This window comes from Hypanus sabinus, chromosome 21 (assembly GCF_030144855.1).
Source record: "Hypanus sabinus isolate sHypSab1 chromosome 21, sHypSab1.hap1, whole genome shotgun sequence".
In the NCBI taxonomy this organism is placed as follows: domain Eukaryota; kingdom Metazoa; phylum Chordata; class Chondrichthyes; order Myliobatiformes; family Dasyatidae; genus Hypanus; species Hypanus sabinus.
The window spans coordinates 14,964,316-14,983,509 of NC_082726.1; the positions used below are offsets into that span (position 1 = coordinate 14,964,316).

At 43.3% G+C, this 19,194-nt stretch overlaps 1 protein-coding gene across 5 annotated transcripts in view; it reads right to left on the bottom strand.

Moving 5' to 3' along the window:
- Positions 1-5,072: 5,072 nt before the first annotated feature.
- cib2 (calcium and integrin binding family member 2) overlaps positions 5,073-19,194 on the bottom strand; it is a 114,178-nt gene continuing 100,056 nt past the window's right edge. For all 5 annotated transcript variants that reach the window (XM_059946023.1, XM_059946022.1, XM_059946020.1 and 2 more), the window contains 2 exons: positions 16,630-16,825; positions 5,073-6,244 (listed from right to left, as the gene is read on the bottom strand). In XM_059946023.1, the coding sequence (XP_059802006.1) occupies positions 6,223-6,244; positions 16,630-16,825 (218 nt within the window). In that variant the 3' untranslated portion in view covers positions 5,073-6,222. The remainder of the gene's footprint in view (positions 6,245-16,629; positions 16,826-19,194) is intronic.

Here is a 19,194-nt window from a genome sequence, read left to right on the forward strand (position 1 = left end):
ATTAATCTCTGAGAAGATCAGATTAAGTTAAAGAGTGGTAAATGTGTAATTTACCTAGAATCCAAAGAAGTTTGATAAGACAAGATATTATATGTTAGATTAATGAATACTAGTGCAATGCCTGGTTTATATTTTTTACTCTTATGCTGTTCTTTATTTCATTTTGGCAGTTCTGTGGGAGTTGTTTATTTTCCACTTACATTTGGGTTACTGTTGAAGCTAAGAGTTATGAGAATTGTGTGCCATCCAATTAGGATGGCTGGATCAAGTGGAGATTTTTCTGTTGAGGGACACTAAGGTTGGGCTTGGGGCTTTTTGTTGGAGAGAGATGAAGAGAGAAGACGCAGGAGAGAAGAGATCGTAGGATTTGACCTGGAGCAGGGCCGTGATTTGACAAAGCCTGGGGTGATCGATGGAGGATCAGAGATGGAAAAATTGTGAGCTCCAACTTGTGCACTTTAGATTGTTTCATTAAAATGGGCCTTTTTTTGTTCTTTCTTTAGTCAAATTAAGAATTACAAAGCTGAATCTTTTAATCGTATGCGGTGTATTGTGTGTTATTTTGTGGCACTCATTTGTAACAGGGTAGCGAATCACACAGCATCCACATAAACGGAGTTTTGGGTGGGCTCGCGCCTCAATCTCACATGTTTGGGGGGCTGGAGATGGGCTTCCCTAGATTTATGCAGCCGAGGAAACTAGAGTGTTTCACTGGGGATATGGGGACAGAATGGACTAGGCAGGAAGGAGTTAAAGGGTAGAGATAAAGTCCTAAAGTGATGAAGCTGAACGTACCACGGTCAGTGCAGTAGCGACTGTAATTCCCAGCTGAAGTTAGCAATCTGGAATGGCCTAATTTAAAGGTGAATTGAACTTATCTGCCTTTATAGAAAGACAAAGAGACTGCAGATAGTGGCACCCGGACCAAAAAAAACTAAACTGCTGGAGGAACTTCTAGAGGACATTCCAGAAGAAGGGCCTCAACTCAAACTTGACTATACATTTCCCTCTGTGGATGTTGTCTGACCTGCTGAGTTCTTCCAGCAATTTGTTTTGTTTTTGGCTTCTGTCTGTCTTTACCATTGCTATTTGACAGAATAAAAAAAATCACAATTTCTATATTTGTAGGTGATGGCAAGTCTAAAGAAAAGTTGAAAGAGGAACACATTACAAGAATACAGCTAACATAACTGCAGACTGAGCATTAAGCTAGCAAATGAGGTTAAACACAGATAAGCGTGACGTATTACAGCTTGGTAAGAAAATTAGACATGTCACTTGTTACTTATAAAATAAGATTCTATATGATATAAAGGAGTAAATGGATCTGGACTTACAAATCTACGAATCAATAGAATAGCAGTGATGCTGAATAAGGTCATTAAAATGAAACTCAGCAGTGGAGTTTTCTTGGAGGGACAGAACTGAAATGCAGAAGTTATTAAACATACACAAAGTTGGTTAGAAGTCAGGATGCAAATGAAATGTACGAGGATTTGAGGGGTGTTTCTCTACCTTGAAACATTGAGTAGTTCTCCATTGCTTCTGCGAGATCCATGGATCAATGCTGTGGATGTGAGCAGGTTGGTGACTTACGGGATGAACCCCATCTCATCCTGAGATTTGTATGAACCCCAACACACACTTCCTTAGGAAATGGAGTGACAGTCCCCTGGAAAACCACCAATAAAGCAGCTGCACCTCTGATGCTAATAGACAGTAGGATTCAGTTTGTGGGTTTTTCTTTTAGAGACGTGGTGCAGAACAGGCCCTGTGGCTCACTGAGCCATGTCGCCAGCAACCCACCGATTTAATCCTAGACCAATCACAGGACAATTTACAATGACCAATTAACCGGTAATTCTCTGGACTGCAGAAGGAAACGAGGTTACTCACACGCATACAGAGGAAAGGTTGAAAGGAGCAACTAACAATCTGCTGGAGGAACCCAGTGGGTGGAGCAGAATCTGTTGGGGAAAAAGGAATTGCTTATGCTTCAGGTCAAAACTGTGCATCAGTTCTGAGTTCCTCCACAGATTGTTTGTTGCTCAGATTCCAGTACCACCAGCCTAGTGTGTCTCCAAAGGGTAAATGGATTGGGATAGCTCATCAGGACAGTCAGATGGCGAAGATAGACAAGGAAAGATAGCATGGGACAGGCAACACTGGATAAACCATGGCACACCCGCAGATCAGGGCAGACAGACCAGAGCAAAGGTAGATAGATGGTATAGCATCACTGGATAGAGAGACAGGGACTGACAATAAGACAGCTCCGGACAGGCAGAAACATCATGAGAAACATAGGGAAGATGTATTATGAATACTGTAAGGGACAGACAGCAGGGGGCAGACTGCATAGGACTGACAGTGTCAAACATCACAGTGCATGTGTCAGACTGGGAAAGACAACTCGGAACAAGAAACAAGCAACAGATAGCACAACTCAGGCAGCACAGTGGAACAGACAGACAGGGACAGACACTACAGGATTTACAGGAGGCATTGAGACAACAATAAGTTGGCCTACTGGAACTGGCATATACCCACTGAGCAACTGGAACAGGACAGCCAAATAAGATGGAAGAGCACAGAAAAGTTAGACTGCAAGATCACAGGGAGCAAGTGGCCTGGGAGAGGCTATAAGGACTATGAGACAGAGAGCAGCAGACAGATACACTTGGAAAAACAATAAGCGATAGGCAGCATGGAACAGTCAGACTGGGTAAACTGGCAATGACAAACACAGATAAAACAGGAGAGACGGGAAAAAAAAAGTGGCAATGTTGAAATCTTGAAACAGAAACAATAAATAGTGAAAATATTCAGCAGCTTAGGCAGCATCTACGGAGCGAGAAGCAGAATTAATCAGCTCAATGGTCTTTTATCATAACTGGAAAAATGATAAATAAGAGGATTTGACTTCAAGAAAACAAGCTCATGTAAATTATAAAGAGGAACAGGGTAGATTGGAATGGGTGGGACATCTGGAACAGGATGAAGGCCAAGGCTGACCAGGACACAATGCTATCAGATTGGTCTAGTTAGTAGATGATTGAGGCCCATTAGAGAGAGAATACAGAGGGAGATGAAGCAGTTGGGGGAAAATTGATACATAGAAGTACCCAAGTGAGGTCACACTTATGGAGAGACAAAGCCTGAATTAATGTTACAAGCAGATGTCTACCAACAGAATTGTCCAGTTCTGGCAATAACAGGGAAAACTTTTTGAATTCAGTACAGAGTCTGAGGACTGCAATGTGCCCCGGCAGAAGATGTTTCTTGAGTTTACATCAGGTTTTATTGGGAAAGAGCAGGAAGCCAGATATAGAGGTCAGAATGCTAGTGGGATGGAGAATTACAATGAAAAGCTGGACAACAGGGCAGATGCAAAGAACAGGTAGGCCTGACCCACAGGACAAAGCAAATAAACTGGGAGAAATAGCACAGGACACAGACTGGGACAGTCAAAATAGGACAGAAACTGGGACAGATGGGGTAGGACACAGACTAGAATAAACAGGATGGGACATAGATTGGGGTGTTCAGACAGGACACGAAATGGAAGAGTCAGGACAGGACAGGTAGTGTGAGAACGTTTGGTAGAGCCAACCTGAACCCAATCGTACAAAACAGCAGAGGTCATTGATAGGCGGCTTTGGCAGGACACAGTGGGAAGGCTCAGTAAGCACATTAGGCCTGAGATGGCAGCAGCCAATCAGTTAGAAAAAAATCTACCCCTTGGGGACTTTTGATGTGCTCATTGGGCAGATAAGCTCTCCATTCCACCCTGACAGTTCCCAAGCAGATTTGAGAGAATTTGTAATCATCTATTCCTTGTTCGCAATGCGACTAACTGATTTTGTTCCTGCACGCCACCTTGAGAGTTTGTTCATCGATGTGTGAATGAAAATCATTCATTCTGAAGGGAAGGAAAATGAACTTACTCACTGTACTGCCAGGTCAGGCTGGGAGGTGGGGATAATTATCTGGACTAAAAGCTCATTCATTTACGGTTTAAATCATTTCAATTCAGAAAAAATTTCTTTATTGTTTAATTTGCTTGTTCAGTGGAGGACATCTATCCTTGCTGCTTTGACAATGACATCACTTTCTGAGCAGCTTCTCATAATTCTACAGCTGGACTGTGCTTTGCTGAGTCAGTTGGACTTCAGCCACAACCAGAAAGGTGGATCCTTCCTTTCTTTATCTCCTTTTATATCGGCAGGATGACCCAAGGTGCCTTATGGCTGGTGAAATGTGGGAAATGCCACACAGCAAGCTCCCACAAAGGTCAGTGTGATAACGACCAAGTGATGAGCTACAGGAATGTTGATTGAAGGATAGATTATGGTCTGCTTCACAACAGTGCTGTCCTCCTGAGAACAGGGAGGCTCTTCTATCTATGGAAAAGATCCAGCTCCTTCAGGGCAACATTCCCTCAGTGAGGCCAATCCAGATTACATGCTCAACCCCTGACTCAGAGGCCAGGGTGCTCCTACTGAGCCAAGTTACATAGCTCAGTCAGGTGTCTCTTCAACACTGGCCCCTCAACAGGAGCACTGTCGCTCTTGGGTTAAATAAAAACCTGCTGAATCAGAAGATGATATGTCAAATATCCAAATGCCTGCTCTTCAGTTCTCTTTTGATACTAATCTCACTCTCTTGCACTGAAGTTAGAGGTCAGATTCCACACCACTCGTTTCCAGTAGTGAATCACCTTAATTCCTGGGTTACCTGGTGAAGTGTCAGCAAAGGAGACACATTTCTGATGGAACCTTCCAAAACCTTCAGGCACCAACCTGTTTCGCTGATGTCAGGTGATATCCTCACTAGAATAACCGATGTTCAGACCGTCTATCAGTCCACAATCTTCTCAGTTTTTAAGGATCTAATTTGTCACCTGGATCTCAGCAAGCAGACTTCACAGTGGAAGGCGTGCCTTCACAGGAGGATCTTTAGGACATTCTGTTGGGTTAACAATGCTGACACAGTGTATGAAAATTTCCAAGGACACAGCTTAAGCATTTGGATTGCTTTCAATTATTTATTTAAGACAACAAGCAATGGGAAAGCATTATTTTCAAAATACAACCAGAAGTTTTCAACAGGGTAAGACCCAGGAAAGGAGATGTCAGTACATATCAATTTCTTACAATCAGTTGCAAGAAAACCAAAAGAAAATCAAAGAGCGTATTCAAACTGAAAACAGTAAATGCCAATTGGCAATCCTCAGAGTGCGAAAGAATCCGAACAGTGTATTAACAGAGCCCTTCCACAGACTGTATTACAGCCACACGATTGTCATTGTGCTCCAGTACCTCTCTGATACCGGAATTTTAAAAAAATCGGGGAAACAGAAGGTTGCATTCGTGCATTGTTAATGACTGGGTTTGTGCAGCTGGTAACACAATGGTCTCCAGCCTCTGCTGGACCTGCAGTGTGATGGGTTTTACCAGTAGATCCACCAACCAGTTGAGATCCATCCACTGATGGATCAGAATTGCAAACACAGACCCAGTCACAGCAATAAATCTCAGTGCTCCTAAAACTGGTCCACTGAGGTACCCCACCAAGGCTCTCCATAGGAATAAGGGAGTGGAGATGGGGGGGCAAGGTTGGGATCATACATATCATTAATGCTTCTGCAAAGAGAAATAACTAAAAGTGGAGATTTGGAAGAGATTTTGTCAGGTCCATTATTAACAAACAACTTTGAATTAAAATTAATAATTGAAACATCTACAGCAAGCAATTACAAAACAGTGGAGATATAGAAAGGTTTCCTTGCAACCCAGGTAAAGGGCAATGCGCCATTGTCTACTGTGATAGAAAATACAGATAAAGAGGATTTAGCCCTAGGAATCTGACTGTGCTTCGCTTGGTGAATCACCTTCACTGTCACTGCCATCGGTGGTAAATTGAAGAGAGCTCCTGAAGTTCTAGAGTGTTGCTATCAACGTGGAGGTTAATTGTCACTTTTTACAAAGGCTTCAAGCATCCAGTCAGGTAACTTGAATTATCGGCAATCCAGCTTGGCCCCTGCTCAGTCAAACACAAGTAGGAGAGTTCAGCTGCTATTTCTCTTCAGCTGAGTAGGCTCACGTTCCAACCAACTCTGCAATCTGTGCACAACAGTTTGAGAGGTTGCAATGACCGAGGTTTGGCAGCCCCGATCTCACGTGCATCTGTCTCATCGTATGCCAGTCCAATCTCTGCCCTTCAGATCCGAATGTGAAAAGTGCTGGAAAAATAAAAGGCCACAGAATAAGAAAATTAGACTTCACTACAATTCATGTATTAATAAATAGTTTTCACCCCAAATTATAAAGCCATAAAATCATATAGTCACAGCAGACCCTTTGGCTCTACATTCCTGTCTAAACTAATCCCATTTGCACACATTTGGCCCATATCCCTCTCAACCTGTCCTATCTATGTACATATCCAAGTGTGTTTCAAATGTTGTTAATGTATCTGCCTCAACCACTTGCTTTGGTAGCTGATTCCATACAGGGACCATCCTCTAGGTGAAAATGTTGCTGCTCAGATTCCTCTCTCCTCTCACCTTAAACCTATGTCCTCTAATTCTTGGTTCTCCAGCCCTGGGGAACAGACTGTGTGCATTGCAATTCTTCAAGGGGAAGGGGGTTATCATGTTTGGAATTGCTCTCCTTGTGATCACAAGACACTGTTGGACTGCAGGTCTGGTTCACTGGTTTGTTGGTGGAATAACACCAGGGAGCTGCATAGCCGCCGTCGTAGCGCGGACTAGGACTCATGCTTTGGTGCCACATGTCGCAGCCGCCCAGGAGAGGTGACGCACAAGGCAATATGGTGCAGCGTCCATGCTGGATTGAGGGCAGGCCCCTCCCTTCATTGCTCTCCTCCAGTGTAGGACTGCACGTGTCTGTGGACTTTTGGGGCTTGCTCTTGTCGACAACTCAGGGACTTAGACTATATTATGTAATTTTGTCTGACTATGTATTTACTGCGATCTTTTTTTAAATTGATCTTTTAATGCATTTTCTACAACACTACAAAAAAAACCCTAAGAACGAAATAGGAAATTAATACAGTGCAAGATAAACATACAATGGTAATATAATACAGAGTACAATAATTGAAAAAGCACCCAAATTGAAGTCGTGAAAAGTTAGTATCCACACTGCTATCTTATATGTGCTTTATGCTCTGTTTGACTGTTGGTCCTGTGGCCCCAAGTTAACACTGTTTCGTTTGGCTGTATTCATGGGTATTCATGTATGGTTGAATGACAATTAAATTTCAACTTGAACCTGATATTTACAAGGCCTGTTCTAAAAATTAAAAAGAATAAAACCTCAGCACTGTTACACTTGATAAGTTTAACGTATCCCCCAAATGCTTATGAAACTTGGTGTAGTTAGGTTTGCAATGCAGAAAGTGCAAGCACAACTCCCTGGAAATGCACATCTCACACACACTGGAAAAATCAAGTATTATAATCATTAGGAATTGAAACCTAGTTCAGAGAGTGTGGATATTGCTGACTCCTGAATACAGACTTCAGAGGACAAATGAGGCAATCACACTCAAGAGCCTGGAGTCACATACAGCCCAGAATCGCAGGTCTCAGAATAAAGAGGATGTCTTTTTAGAATGGAGATGAGGAGGAATTTCTTTAGCCACAGGGTGGTCAACCTATGGAATTCATTGCCACACAAGGCTGTGGAGGCCAGGTCTTTGAGTTTATTTAAGGCAGAGATTGACAGATTCTTGATATGGGGAAAAGGCAGGAAATTGGGGCTGAGAGGGAAAATGGATCAGGCATGATGAAATGGCAGAGCAGACTCAATGGGCCAAATGGCCTAATTCTGCTCTGATATCTTGTGGTCTTATGGTTTCCCTCTTTAAAGGGCATTAGTGAATGAGATGGGTGTAAATAGTATCAGTAATGCACACTTACTATTGGCAATAATAGTGATTTAGTCCAATATTATTTAACCACTTGAATTGAAATTCTGTAAGTTAATCTTAATTAACTGGAACCTAACATGGAATAAAGGGGCTGGTTCCCATTTCTATTTTAAATATTTTCCTCCAGACCTCTTCAAGCATTTGGCAAGCCACAGAAAGTTGTAAAATCAGTCATTTCCATCTTGGGTACTAGCCTTCATAGTATCCAAGACATCTTCAAGAAGCGGTGCCTCTGAAAGGTGGTGTCCATTATTACGGACCCCAACCACCCAGGACATGCCCTCTTCTCATTGTTATTGTCAGGAAGGAGGAGCAGAAGCCTAAAGGCACACACTCTGCTTTTCGAGAACAGCTTCTTCCCTTCTGCTATCCGATTTCTGAATGGACATTGAACCCATGAACACTACCTCACTTTTTTAATGTTATTTCTTATTTTTGCACTATTTTTAATCTAACTACTTAATATACATATACATACTTATTGTAATTTATTTACTTATTGTTTTTCCTTCTACAGTATATTATGTTTTGCATTGAACTGCAGCTGCTGTTAAATTCCATGACACATGCTGGTGATAATAAACCTGATTCTGAGAAAAAGTTCCCTCTGTGATATTTGCATACCTACTAATTGCATTCCTCCCATTGGAGAAGCTTCACTGGCATAATACAAGTGGCCTCTCCTGCATTTTTCTTCACTTCAGCTTAAATGGAACCGTGGCCATCAATATCGACAGTGAAATGGGTCTGCATCTCAATGCCTGTGAGGCTGGCAGACAAGATTCACTCTCCCACCCCAGGCAATATGCAGTGAATGGAGATCTTGAACTCTGAATCAGTGTCTGGAGAGACAAGAGGTGCAAATGTTCTCCCTTTTCCCAGCACATCTGCCACTACCACCTCATACACTGCTGGTTGGTGAAAACTGATAAGGCCCTTCTGTCAAATGTGGTTAAATCAGCTGGTAAAGAAATCTGGCATGTCCCTGTCGATTTTTACCAATTTTTATTGCTGCACATAGAAAGCAACACAGCTCGGTACAGCAACTGCTCCACACAGGACTGCAGAGTTGTGGACACAGCTCAGCATATCACAGGAACCAGCCTCCCCCTCCATCAACCAGCAGAATCAAAGACCCCACCCACTCCAGATATCCTCTCTTTCTCCCCTCTCCCATCAGGCAAAAGATATAAAAGTCTGAAAGCACATACCACCAGGCTCAAAGACAGTTTCTGTCCTACTGTTATTAAACCTTTGAATGGACCTCCTGTATAATAAGATGAAATCTATCTTGTTATGATCTTGCATTTTATCATTTACCCACACTGCACTTTTTCAGTAGTTTTCACACTTTATTCTGCTTTATTCTGGTTTAAGTTATTCTAGCTCAATACCCTGTGTAATAATTTAATCTGTATAAACAGTATGAAAGACAAGCTTTTTACTGTATCTTCAGCATTCAACATTATCATCCCCTCAAAACTCATCACTAAGCTCTAAGACCCAGGTCTCAAAACCACTTTGTGCAACTGGATCCTCGATTTCCTCACTTGCAGACCCCAGTTAGTATGGATTGGCAACAACATCTCCTCTACAATCTCCATCAGCATATTTACAAGGAAAGCAGCCTCTATCATCAAGGGCCCTCACTATTGAGGCCATGCTCTCTTCTCTCTACCCCCATTGGGCAGGAGCTACAGAAGTTTTAAGTTCCACACCATCAAGTTCTAAAACTGTTACAGATTACCCTATCAGGCTCCTGAACCAGTGTGGATGACTTCACTCACCCCAACAATGAACTGACTCCATAACCTCACTTTCAAGGACTCTACAACTCATGTTCTCAGTATTATTTATTTACTTTTAAAATTTATCATTAGCACAATGTGTCCCCTTTTGCACATTGGATCTTTGTCAATCTTTGCTATGCATAGTTTCTCATGAATACTATTGTGTTTCTCTGCTTTCTTGTGGATGTCAGCTAGAAAATGAATCTTAGGTAATATGTGTAGCTTCATTAGAAATTTACTTTGAACTTGATACACATGACAATATGAACCAATACCAATATTATAGTTTGGGCTGTGGAAAGAGAGTTCAGTCAGACTGTAATACAGCTGGTGAACCTTACATTACGTGTATACAGAGAGTGAACAGATATGGGGAAAAACACTACAGTAATGCTGACCAGTCCTTGACAGTGGATCTAGTACAAAGCAGTTAGGGGCAGGGATTGGCATCAATTTGTAAAGTGATTTACAAAGCAATCTCCTACAGGAGTAACACACACAAAATGCTGGAGGAACTCAGCAGGCCAGGCAGCATCTATGGAAAAAAGCACAGTCGACAATTCGGGCTGAAACCCTTTGGCAGGATTGGAGAAATAAACCTGAGGAGCAGATTTGAAAGGTGGGGGGAGATGCACCAGAGCGATCCGATGGGCAGACATGAGAGAGGGAAAAGCGGATGGGGAATGGTGAAGGGGGTGGGGGGAGGCATTACTGGAAGTTTGAGAAATCGATGTTTATGCCATCAGGTTGGAGGCTACCCAAAAGGAGTATAAGGTGTTGTTCCTCCAACTTAAGGGTGGCCTTATTATGACAGTGGAGGGGGCCATCTAGAATAGGAACAGGAAGTGGAATTAAAATAGGTGCCCACTGCGAGGTCCCACTTGTTCTGGCAGACAGAATGCAGGTGCTTAGCGAAGTGGTTTCCCGACTATGTTGTTCTCACAGATATACAGGAGGCCACACAGTATATGACAGATTCACAAGTGAAGTGTCACCTCACCTGGAAGGACTGTTTAGGAACTTGAATGGTAGTGAGGGAGGAGGTTTAGGGGCAGGTGTAGCACTTTAGCACTTGTTCCACTTGCAAGGTTAAGTGCCAGGAGGGAGATCATTGGGGAAGGATGAATGGGGGGGGCGGGAAGGGAAAGATGTGTTTGGTGCTGGAATCCATTTGGAGATGGCAGAATTTTCAGAGAATTATGTGCTGAACGTGGAGGCTGGTGGGGCGGTAGGTAAGGACAAGAGGAACCCTATCCTTGGTAGGGTGGCAGGAGGATGGGGTAAGAGCAGATGTATGTGAAACGGAAGAGATGCAGTTGATGGAGGGCATTGATGGTGGAGAAAGTGAAGCCCCTTTCTTTGAAAAAGGAGGGCATCTCCTTTGTTCAGGGATGAACAGCCTCATCCTGAGAGCAGATGCAACAGAGACAGGATAATTGAGAGAAGGTGATGACATTTTTACAAGTAACAGGGCGGGACGATGTATAGTTCAGGTAGCTGTGAGAGTGTGTGGGTTTAAAATAGACATCAGTGAATAAGTTGTCTCCGGAGACAGAGACAGTGAGATTGAGAAAGGGAAGGGAGGTGTCGGAAATGGACCAGGTAACTTTGAGGGCAGGGTGGAAGTTGGGAGGCAAAACGGATGAAATTGATGAGTTCATCATTGGTGCAGGAAGCAGCACTAATGCAGTCGTCGATGTAGCGTAGGAAAAGTGCGGGACAGTCACCAATGCAAGCTTGGAACAGAGACTGTTGCACAAAGCTGACAAGCAGGCAAACATAGCTGGGACCCGTGCAAGTGTAAAATGGCAACCCCTTTTGTTTGAAGGAAGTGGGAGGAGCCAAAGGAGAAATTATTTAGAGTGAGGACAAGTTCCGCTAGGCGGAGGAGAGTGGTGGTGGAGGGAAACAGGTTGGGCCTAGTGCCCAGAAGAAAACAGAGAGCTTTGAGGCCTTCCCAGTGGGGGTGGGGGTGGAGATGTATAGGGGATTTGCTGTCCATGGTAAAAATAAGATGATGGGACCAGGGAACCTGGAATCCTTGAAAAATCTAGAGCGTGTGAGGTGTCACGGATATAGGTGGGAAGGTACTGAATCGGGGGTGGGGGGGCACAAAACAGAGTTGAAGTATGCAGATACGAGTTCAGTGGGGCAGGAACAAGCTGAAACAATGGGCTCTACCTGGACAAGCAGGTTTGTGGATTTTGGGTAGGAGGTAGAAATAGGAGGTGTGGGAACTATGAGGTTGGAGGCTATGGATGGGAGATCCCCAGAATCAATAGGTTGGTGATGGTGTGGGAGACAATGGCCTGGTGTTCCTTAGTGGGGTCCTGTTCAAGGGGTAAGTAAGAGGAGGTGTCTGAGAGCTGGCACTGGGCCTCGGCAAGGTAGAGGTCAGTACACCAAACTACTACAGTATCTCCCTTATCCATGGGTTTGATGGTAAGGTTAGGATTTGTGTGGTGGGAATGGAGAGCCAAGTGTTTGGAAGTAGGGAGGTTGAAATTGGAGAGAGGAGTGTTAAAGTCTAGGTGGTTAATGTCCTATTGGCAGTTGGCAATGAAAAGGTCCAGAGCAGGCAGAAAACCAGGGTGGGGTGTCCAGGAAGAGGAGGAGGGTGAAGATTGGAGAAGGGGTCATCGGTGTGGGGTGGGGGGTGTCCTTGTCAAAGAAATAGGCTTGTAGATGGAGGCGGCGGAAGAAGAGCTCAGCGGTGTGGTGGGCGCAGAACTCACTCAGGTGTAGGCAAAGGGGGACAAAAATGAGGCCCTTATTGAGGACAGAACGTTCTGCCTCAGATAGAATAATGAAAACCAGACACGGATGAGAACTGGGATCAGAGGGTTGGGGAGGTGGTAATGTCTGAGGAGAAGGGAAGCTTGGGATGTTCACGGATGGTGGGGTAGGAGAAAGATGGAGTCTTCGAGGACCCAGGAGCTGACAGTGGGACCTGAGGGAGACAGGATTGCAAACTGTTAGTAGGGGAAGGGGAGATGGTGACAGCACAAGAAGCCCTGGCCTGGAGGACAAGGCCAGAGTCGAAGTTTGAGGTTGCACAATTGGCACTTTGGAGGTGACTACTCCTATAGGAGTAATATATGCAGTTTTGAGAAGCAGATTAATCAGGGTGTGAAGTAATGCTGCTAATGCCAACCTCTGGTAAGGTTTCCAGAGGCTCTCAGTCATAATTTCAGTGTGTAAGAAAAATGACTGGGAAGAACTGAGACATCTAAAAAGAGTGAAAACCCCTTATTCTCCGCAGCATCTTCCACTCTAATATCCTGATAATATTCAGCATCCATTAAAAAAAACAGAATTTGCATTAATAAAGGTGCCTTTTGAATGTATTTTACATAAAGGATAGTTAAGCTGTACAGTAGCTTTAGAAACTAGTCCAGTAACTTAATGAATGCGCCAACATACCTCACATTTGGACACATTAACATTGCTCAGTTTTGTTCCAGGTTCGCCTTGGCATGAGTCATGCATGTGTTGTCATTGTCAGTGAAACACTCCCTTTGAAACATTGTTGGGAACTTAAACTAGGAGTGAACATCATTGAACATCCTGGGACAGCCTTTAATAATACAAATGCTGGATTGTGCCCCTTACTGAATCTCATTCTTCACGTGTTCCCACAAGGTTCCAGAGGCCCCACCAATAAGATGCAGGTACCAGCCTTGCAGCACTCTGATCTCCAAATTTTCCAATCCTGCAGATCATCAAGGGTCCAACTGTGACCAAATGATCCTCTGAGCCCCTAGTGGAAGTCCAATTGTCCAACCTATAACTCCCAACACTCTCTCCTCCCGCCTTGTTCCCAGCTCCAGCCCTGATTTTCTGTGAAGTCTTTGGTCTGAGTGTTAGTGAAAGTGCCCCTGACCCCGGCTCCTTGGTGGTGAGTCCCTGATCTGTCCTTCAGAGATGAGCTCTTGACCTTAGATCTGATCCTCAGTGATAAATCCCTTGATCTGACCCTTGGTGATGAGCACCTGACCACTGACCTGATCTCCTTGGTGATGAGTTCCTGACCCCTAACCTGATCCTCAGTGATGAGTCTCCTGATCTGATCCTCAGTTATAAACCTGTGACCCTTTACTCTTTGTCTAAGCCTTGGTGAAGACCTTGAAACTCATAGTCACTGACTGATGGTTCAGATTTTATCCTCGTTGCACACTCATCTGTATAGTGACCACATATTAGGCACACCTGTATATCAGCTTGTTACTGCAAATTTCTAATCAGCCAATCATGTGGCAGCAACTCAATGCATAAAAGCATGCAAACGTGGACAAGGGGTCCAGTCGTTGTTCAGACCAAACAGCAGAATCGGGAAGAAATGTGATCTAAGTGACTTTGACCACAGAATGATTGTTAGTGCCAGATGGGGTGGTTTGAGTATCTACAAAACTCCTGAGCTCCTGCAACTTCAAGTCCAACAGTTTCTGGAGTTTACGGAGAGTTGTGTGAAAAACAAAAAAAATCCAGGTTTCTGTGAGAGAAAATGCCTTGTTAACAAGAGAGGTCAGATGAGAATAGCCAGACTGGTTCAAGCTGACAGGAAGGCGACAGTAACTCAAATAACCACACATTACAACAGTGGTGTGCAGAAGATCATCTGCGAATGAACAACACTTTGAACCTTAAAGTTCAAAGAAGATTACACGAACATACACACAGTGGCCACTTCATTAGATACAGGATGTACCTAATTAAATGGCCACTGTGTATATTCTATGACATCAGAGGAAACCAATCAGCCCATCGAATTTATGCTAGCTTCTAGAGTTTTCCATCGATCCCATTCCCCCATTTATTGCCCCTTATCTTATACCCTCTCACATACTTGTGAATTTGCTGCTTCTCCCATCATTTTCAACAGCAAATTAACTACCCCGCATGTCTTGTGGAGAAACGTAGAACACCTGGAGAAAGTTGCACAGTCTGAGGGAAGGTGTGAAAGTGGACCAGCCAGTTCCAATCGCAGAGAAACGCCTGATGGGCGTGAAGGTGGGAGAGCTCTCCCACTGGGATTTCACTTCTAATGCCATCTAATTGTGTAAGGTAAGGGAAACAAGTAGGGTAATTATGGAATCTATGATGATGAAAGAAGAGGAAGTACTAGCGCTTTTAAAGAATATAAAAGTGGATAAGTCTCCAGATCCTGACAGGATATTCCCTAGGACCTTGAGGGAAGTTAGTGTAGAAATAGCAGGGGCTCTGACAGAAATATTTCAAATGTCATTAGAAACGGGGATGGTGCCGGAGGACTGGCGTATTGCTCATGTGGTTCCATTGTTTAAAAAGAGTTCTAAGAGTAAACCTAGTAATTATCGGCCTGTCAGTTTGATGTCACTGGTGGGTAAATTAATGGAAAGTATCCTTAGAGATGGTATATATAATTATCTGGATAGACAGGGTCTGATTAGGAACAGTCAACATGGATTTGTGCGTGGAAGGTCATGTTTGACAAATCTTATTTAATTTTTTTGATGAGGTTACTAGGAAAGTTGACAAGGGTAAAGCAGTGGATGTTGTCTATATTGACTTCAGTAAGGTTAATTAGGAAGGTTCAATTGTTAGGTATTAATATTGAAATAGTAAAATGGATTCAACAGTGGCTGGACGGGAGATGCCAGAGAGTAGTGGTGGATAACTGTTTGTCAGCTTGGAGGCTGGTGACTAGTGGTGTGCCTCAGGGATCTGTACTGGGTCCAATGTTGTTTGTCATATACATTAATGATCTGGATGATGGGGTAGTAAGTTGGATTAGTAAGTATGCAGATGGTACTAAGATAGGTGGTATTGTGGATAATGAAGTAGGTTTTCAAAGCTTGCAGAGAGATTTAGGCCAGTTAGAAGAGTGGGCTGAAAGATGGCAGATGGAGTTTAATGCCGATATGTGTGAGGTGCTAGATTTTGGTAGGAAAAATCAAAATAGGACATACATGATAAATGGCAGGGCATTGAGAAATGCAGTAGAAGAGAGTGATTTAGGAATAATGGTGCATAGTTCCCTGAAGGTGGAATCTCATGTGGATAGGTTGGTGAAGAAAGCTTTTGGTATGCTGGTAGAGGCAGGTTTTGTCATTTAAAAATAAAATTGGATAGGTATATGGACAGGAACGGAATGGAGGGTTATGGGCTGAGTGCAGGTAGGTGGGACTAGGTGAGTGTAAGCATCGGCACAGACTAGAAGGGCCGAAATGGCCTGTTTCTGTGCTGTAATTGCTATATGGTTATATGGTGTTCCGGGTGCTTTACAGTGAGACCACAATCGATACTATAACAGTCAATGTGAAATGAGGCGAATTGCTGGTCTAGCCATGTTGGAGGCTGGCTATGTTGCATCTGGGAGTACAATCACCTGAAGCATGAACTTCGGACAAAGTACCGCTGAACACTGGGGGAATCACGGATCTTTCCTCTTGCTTTATTTATGGAGCTATTTACCAACATGATTTTGAGTTGTAATCATGAAAAATAAACTAAGGGCCAGTTGAAAGCAAAAAAAATCCACACAGGGCACGCGTAAAATCAGGATTGAACCTGGGCAGTTGGAGCTGAACAGCAGTGACACTAAGTGGTGCTCCACCCTGCTGTCCTGCTTTCTAGGGTGCAGCCACTGAGGTCTTTCTGATGACAAGACCTGAGGAAATGACTGATGCTACAGAGCGGGTCTGTCTGGATTATGGGCCTGAGACTCTAGTGACTCTAATGTGGGTCAGCGTTCCTGAGGCCAAGGCCTGGGAACCCAAGCTTCATAGAGACTTTTTAAATGCATAACAGCAAATTCTTGCTCTCTTTGAAGTTTAATTATGTCTTGATTTCCTGACAAAGGCTCTCCACACCACTAACTCCTTTATTTTTTTTTACCTACCTGAGAAAGTCGGGTGCTCTGCCAATCATATTCTCAAAATCCGCAAAATTCAGCTTGCCATCGCCATCCAGGTCAGCCTCTTCAATAACTTTCTCACACACCAGTGTGACCTCCTCAACAGCCAGTTCCTCGCGGGTCAGCTTATTCAGTGTCTTCTCCAGGTCTGATTTGCAGATGTAATTGTCCGTGTTGAAATCTGTCAGAGGAAACCCCAATATATCATAGGTCTAAGCAAACACACAGAAGACAATGGCTGGTAACCAGCCTATCCCACACAATGTCTGCCACAACCTAGTACACTCCAACAGGCAGTTTGTCCTCAGCCAAGACAGAAAAAAACATGCATTACTTCCGATTCCCTCAGACTACTGAACGTCACTGAAAATTCCAGGAACAGCCATTTGCACTTTAATTGGTAATTTGCTGATCATATTCCACTTAAAGGGTTGTCTGCCCATCTCTAACTATTCCTGAAAATGGAGAGCACCTTGGCTGTTTCAGAGAGCGACCACCTTGCTCAAAGGTTGCTGTCACATCTCGCCTGCACCAAAGGAAGTTGGGGGATTTCAGCCCCTAAAGAACATTATTCAATGACGAATTTCATGACAATGAGCACCATTACTGACAGTGGATTTTAATCCAGATTTGTTTAATTACAGATGTCCCCCGCTTTCCGAACATACACTTTACGCAGCTTCGCTTTTACAAAAGACTAACATTAGTAACTGTTTTCGCTAACCGAAAGAGGATTTTCCCTTTTACAAAAAATGACGCCCACTTTAAACTTGTGTTTACCTCAAGAAAGACTACCATGACTGTGAAGCCTTGCGCAGGCAGGTGTGCGCACATGTGTGTATGTTCTGATTTTTTTCTACAAATCAGTTTTGGCTCAATCTTCCCGATTCTGGTAAGTGAAACTACACTGTACTTACATTATTTCTACTTTATATAGCTGTGTATTTATCATACTGTTCCTGCTTTTACTATATGTTAGTGTTATTTTAGGTTTTATGTGCTATTTGGTATGATTTGGTAGGTTATTTTTTGAGTCTGGGAACGCTCAAAATTTTTTCCCATATAAATTAATGGTAATTGCTTCTTCACTTTATGCCATTTCGGCTTACGAATCGTTTCATAGGAACGCTCGATCTTCAGATAGCAGGGGAAATCTGTAGTTGAATTTAAATTCCCCAGCTGCCATAATGGATTTGGACTCCCAAAAATGGATCCGGTAATGTAATTTCCATGCTGTTGTGTCCCACATACAACCATAGTGCAGGTGCTGAGATGATGGATAACACTTAACCTTGTTCATTCATTGTAGCCTCATGGAGAACTACAATACAGAAAAAGCCCATATGTCCCATATAGTCTATGTTGGACTGGTCTGCCAGTCCCTCCATGTTACTCTCATCAATAAACTATCCAAGCTTCTCTTAAATGTTACAATAGAACCAGCATTTACCACTTCAGCTAGCAGCTCATTCCTCATTCTCACCACCCCTTGAGTACAAAGCTCTCCCTCAGATTCACCTTTATTATTTCATCTGTAACCCTAAACCTTTTCTCACTCAACATGAGGAGATAAATCCTGCATGAATTCACACTATCTATACCTCCTATAAGTTTGTATATTCCTATAAGATCTCCCATCACTCTCTTATGATCCAGGGAATAAAGTCCTAACCATTTTGAACTTCCCCTGCAACTTCCGTCCTCAACATCCTTGAACATTTTTGCTGCACACTTTCCAACTCCACTCTTACAACTCCAGACAGTGGTGCAGAGAAGATTCACCAGGTTGTTTCCAGAGATGAAGGGGTTAGACTATGAAGAGAGAGTGAGTCGTCTAGGGCTATACTCGCTGGAATTAAGAAGAATGAAGGGGATCGATAAGATAAAGCCTGAAAAGTTGTTTCCACTGGTAGGTGAGTCTAGAACTAGGGGACATAGCCTCAAGGTTCAGGGGAGTAGATTGAGGACGGAGATGAGGAGGAACTGCTTTTCCCCAAAGACTGGTGAATCTGTGGAATTCTCTGTTGAATGAAGCATTGAAGCTTACCTCAGTAAGTATATTTAAGACAAGGTTGGATAGATTTTTGCATAGTAGGGGAATTAAGGGTTATGGGAAAAAGGCAGGTTGGTCGAGATGAGTCCATGGCCAGATCAGCCATGATCTTACTGAATGACAGAGCGGGCTCGACTGGCCAGATGGCCGACTCCTGCTCCTATTCCTTATGTACTTATGTTTCAAGCTTGACATCTTTCCTGTAGATATGTAACCAGAATTGCACAAAATACTCCAATTTTTTCCCTCATCAATGTCTTATACAACATTAACATAACACCACAACTCCTATCTTTTCAAATAACCAACTGCCTGGGTCTGAGACATTCTTGTTAATTTTTATTTTTATTGGGAGATACAGGTTAACAGGCCCTTCCAGCCCAACAAGGTCACACCACCCAAGTACACCTATGGGACAATTAATCAGCTAATCCATATATTTTTGGAATGTGGCAGGAGACCAGAGAGACTGAAGGAAACCCATGTGACCATAGGAA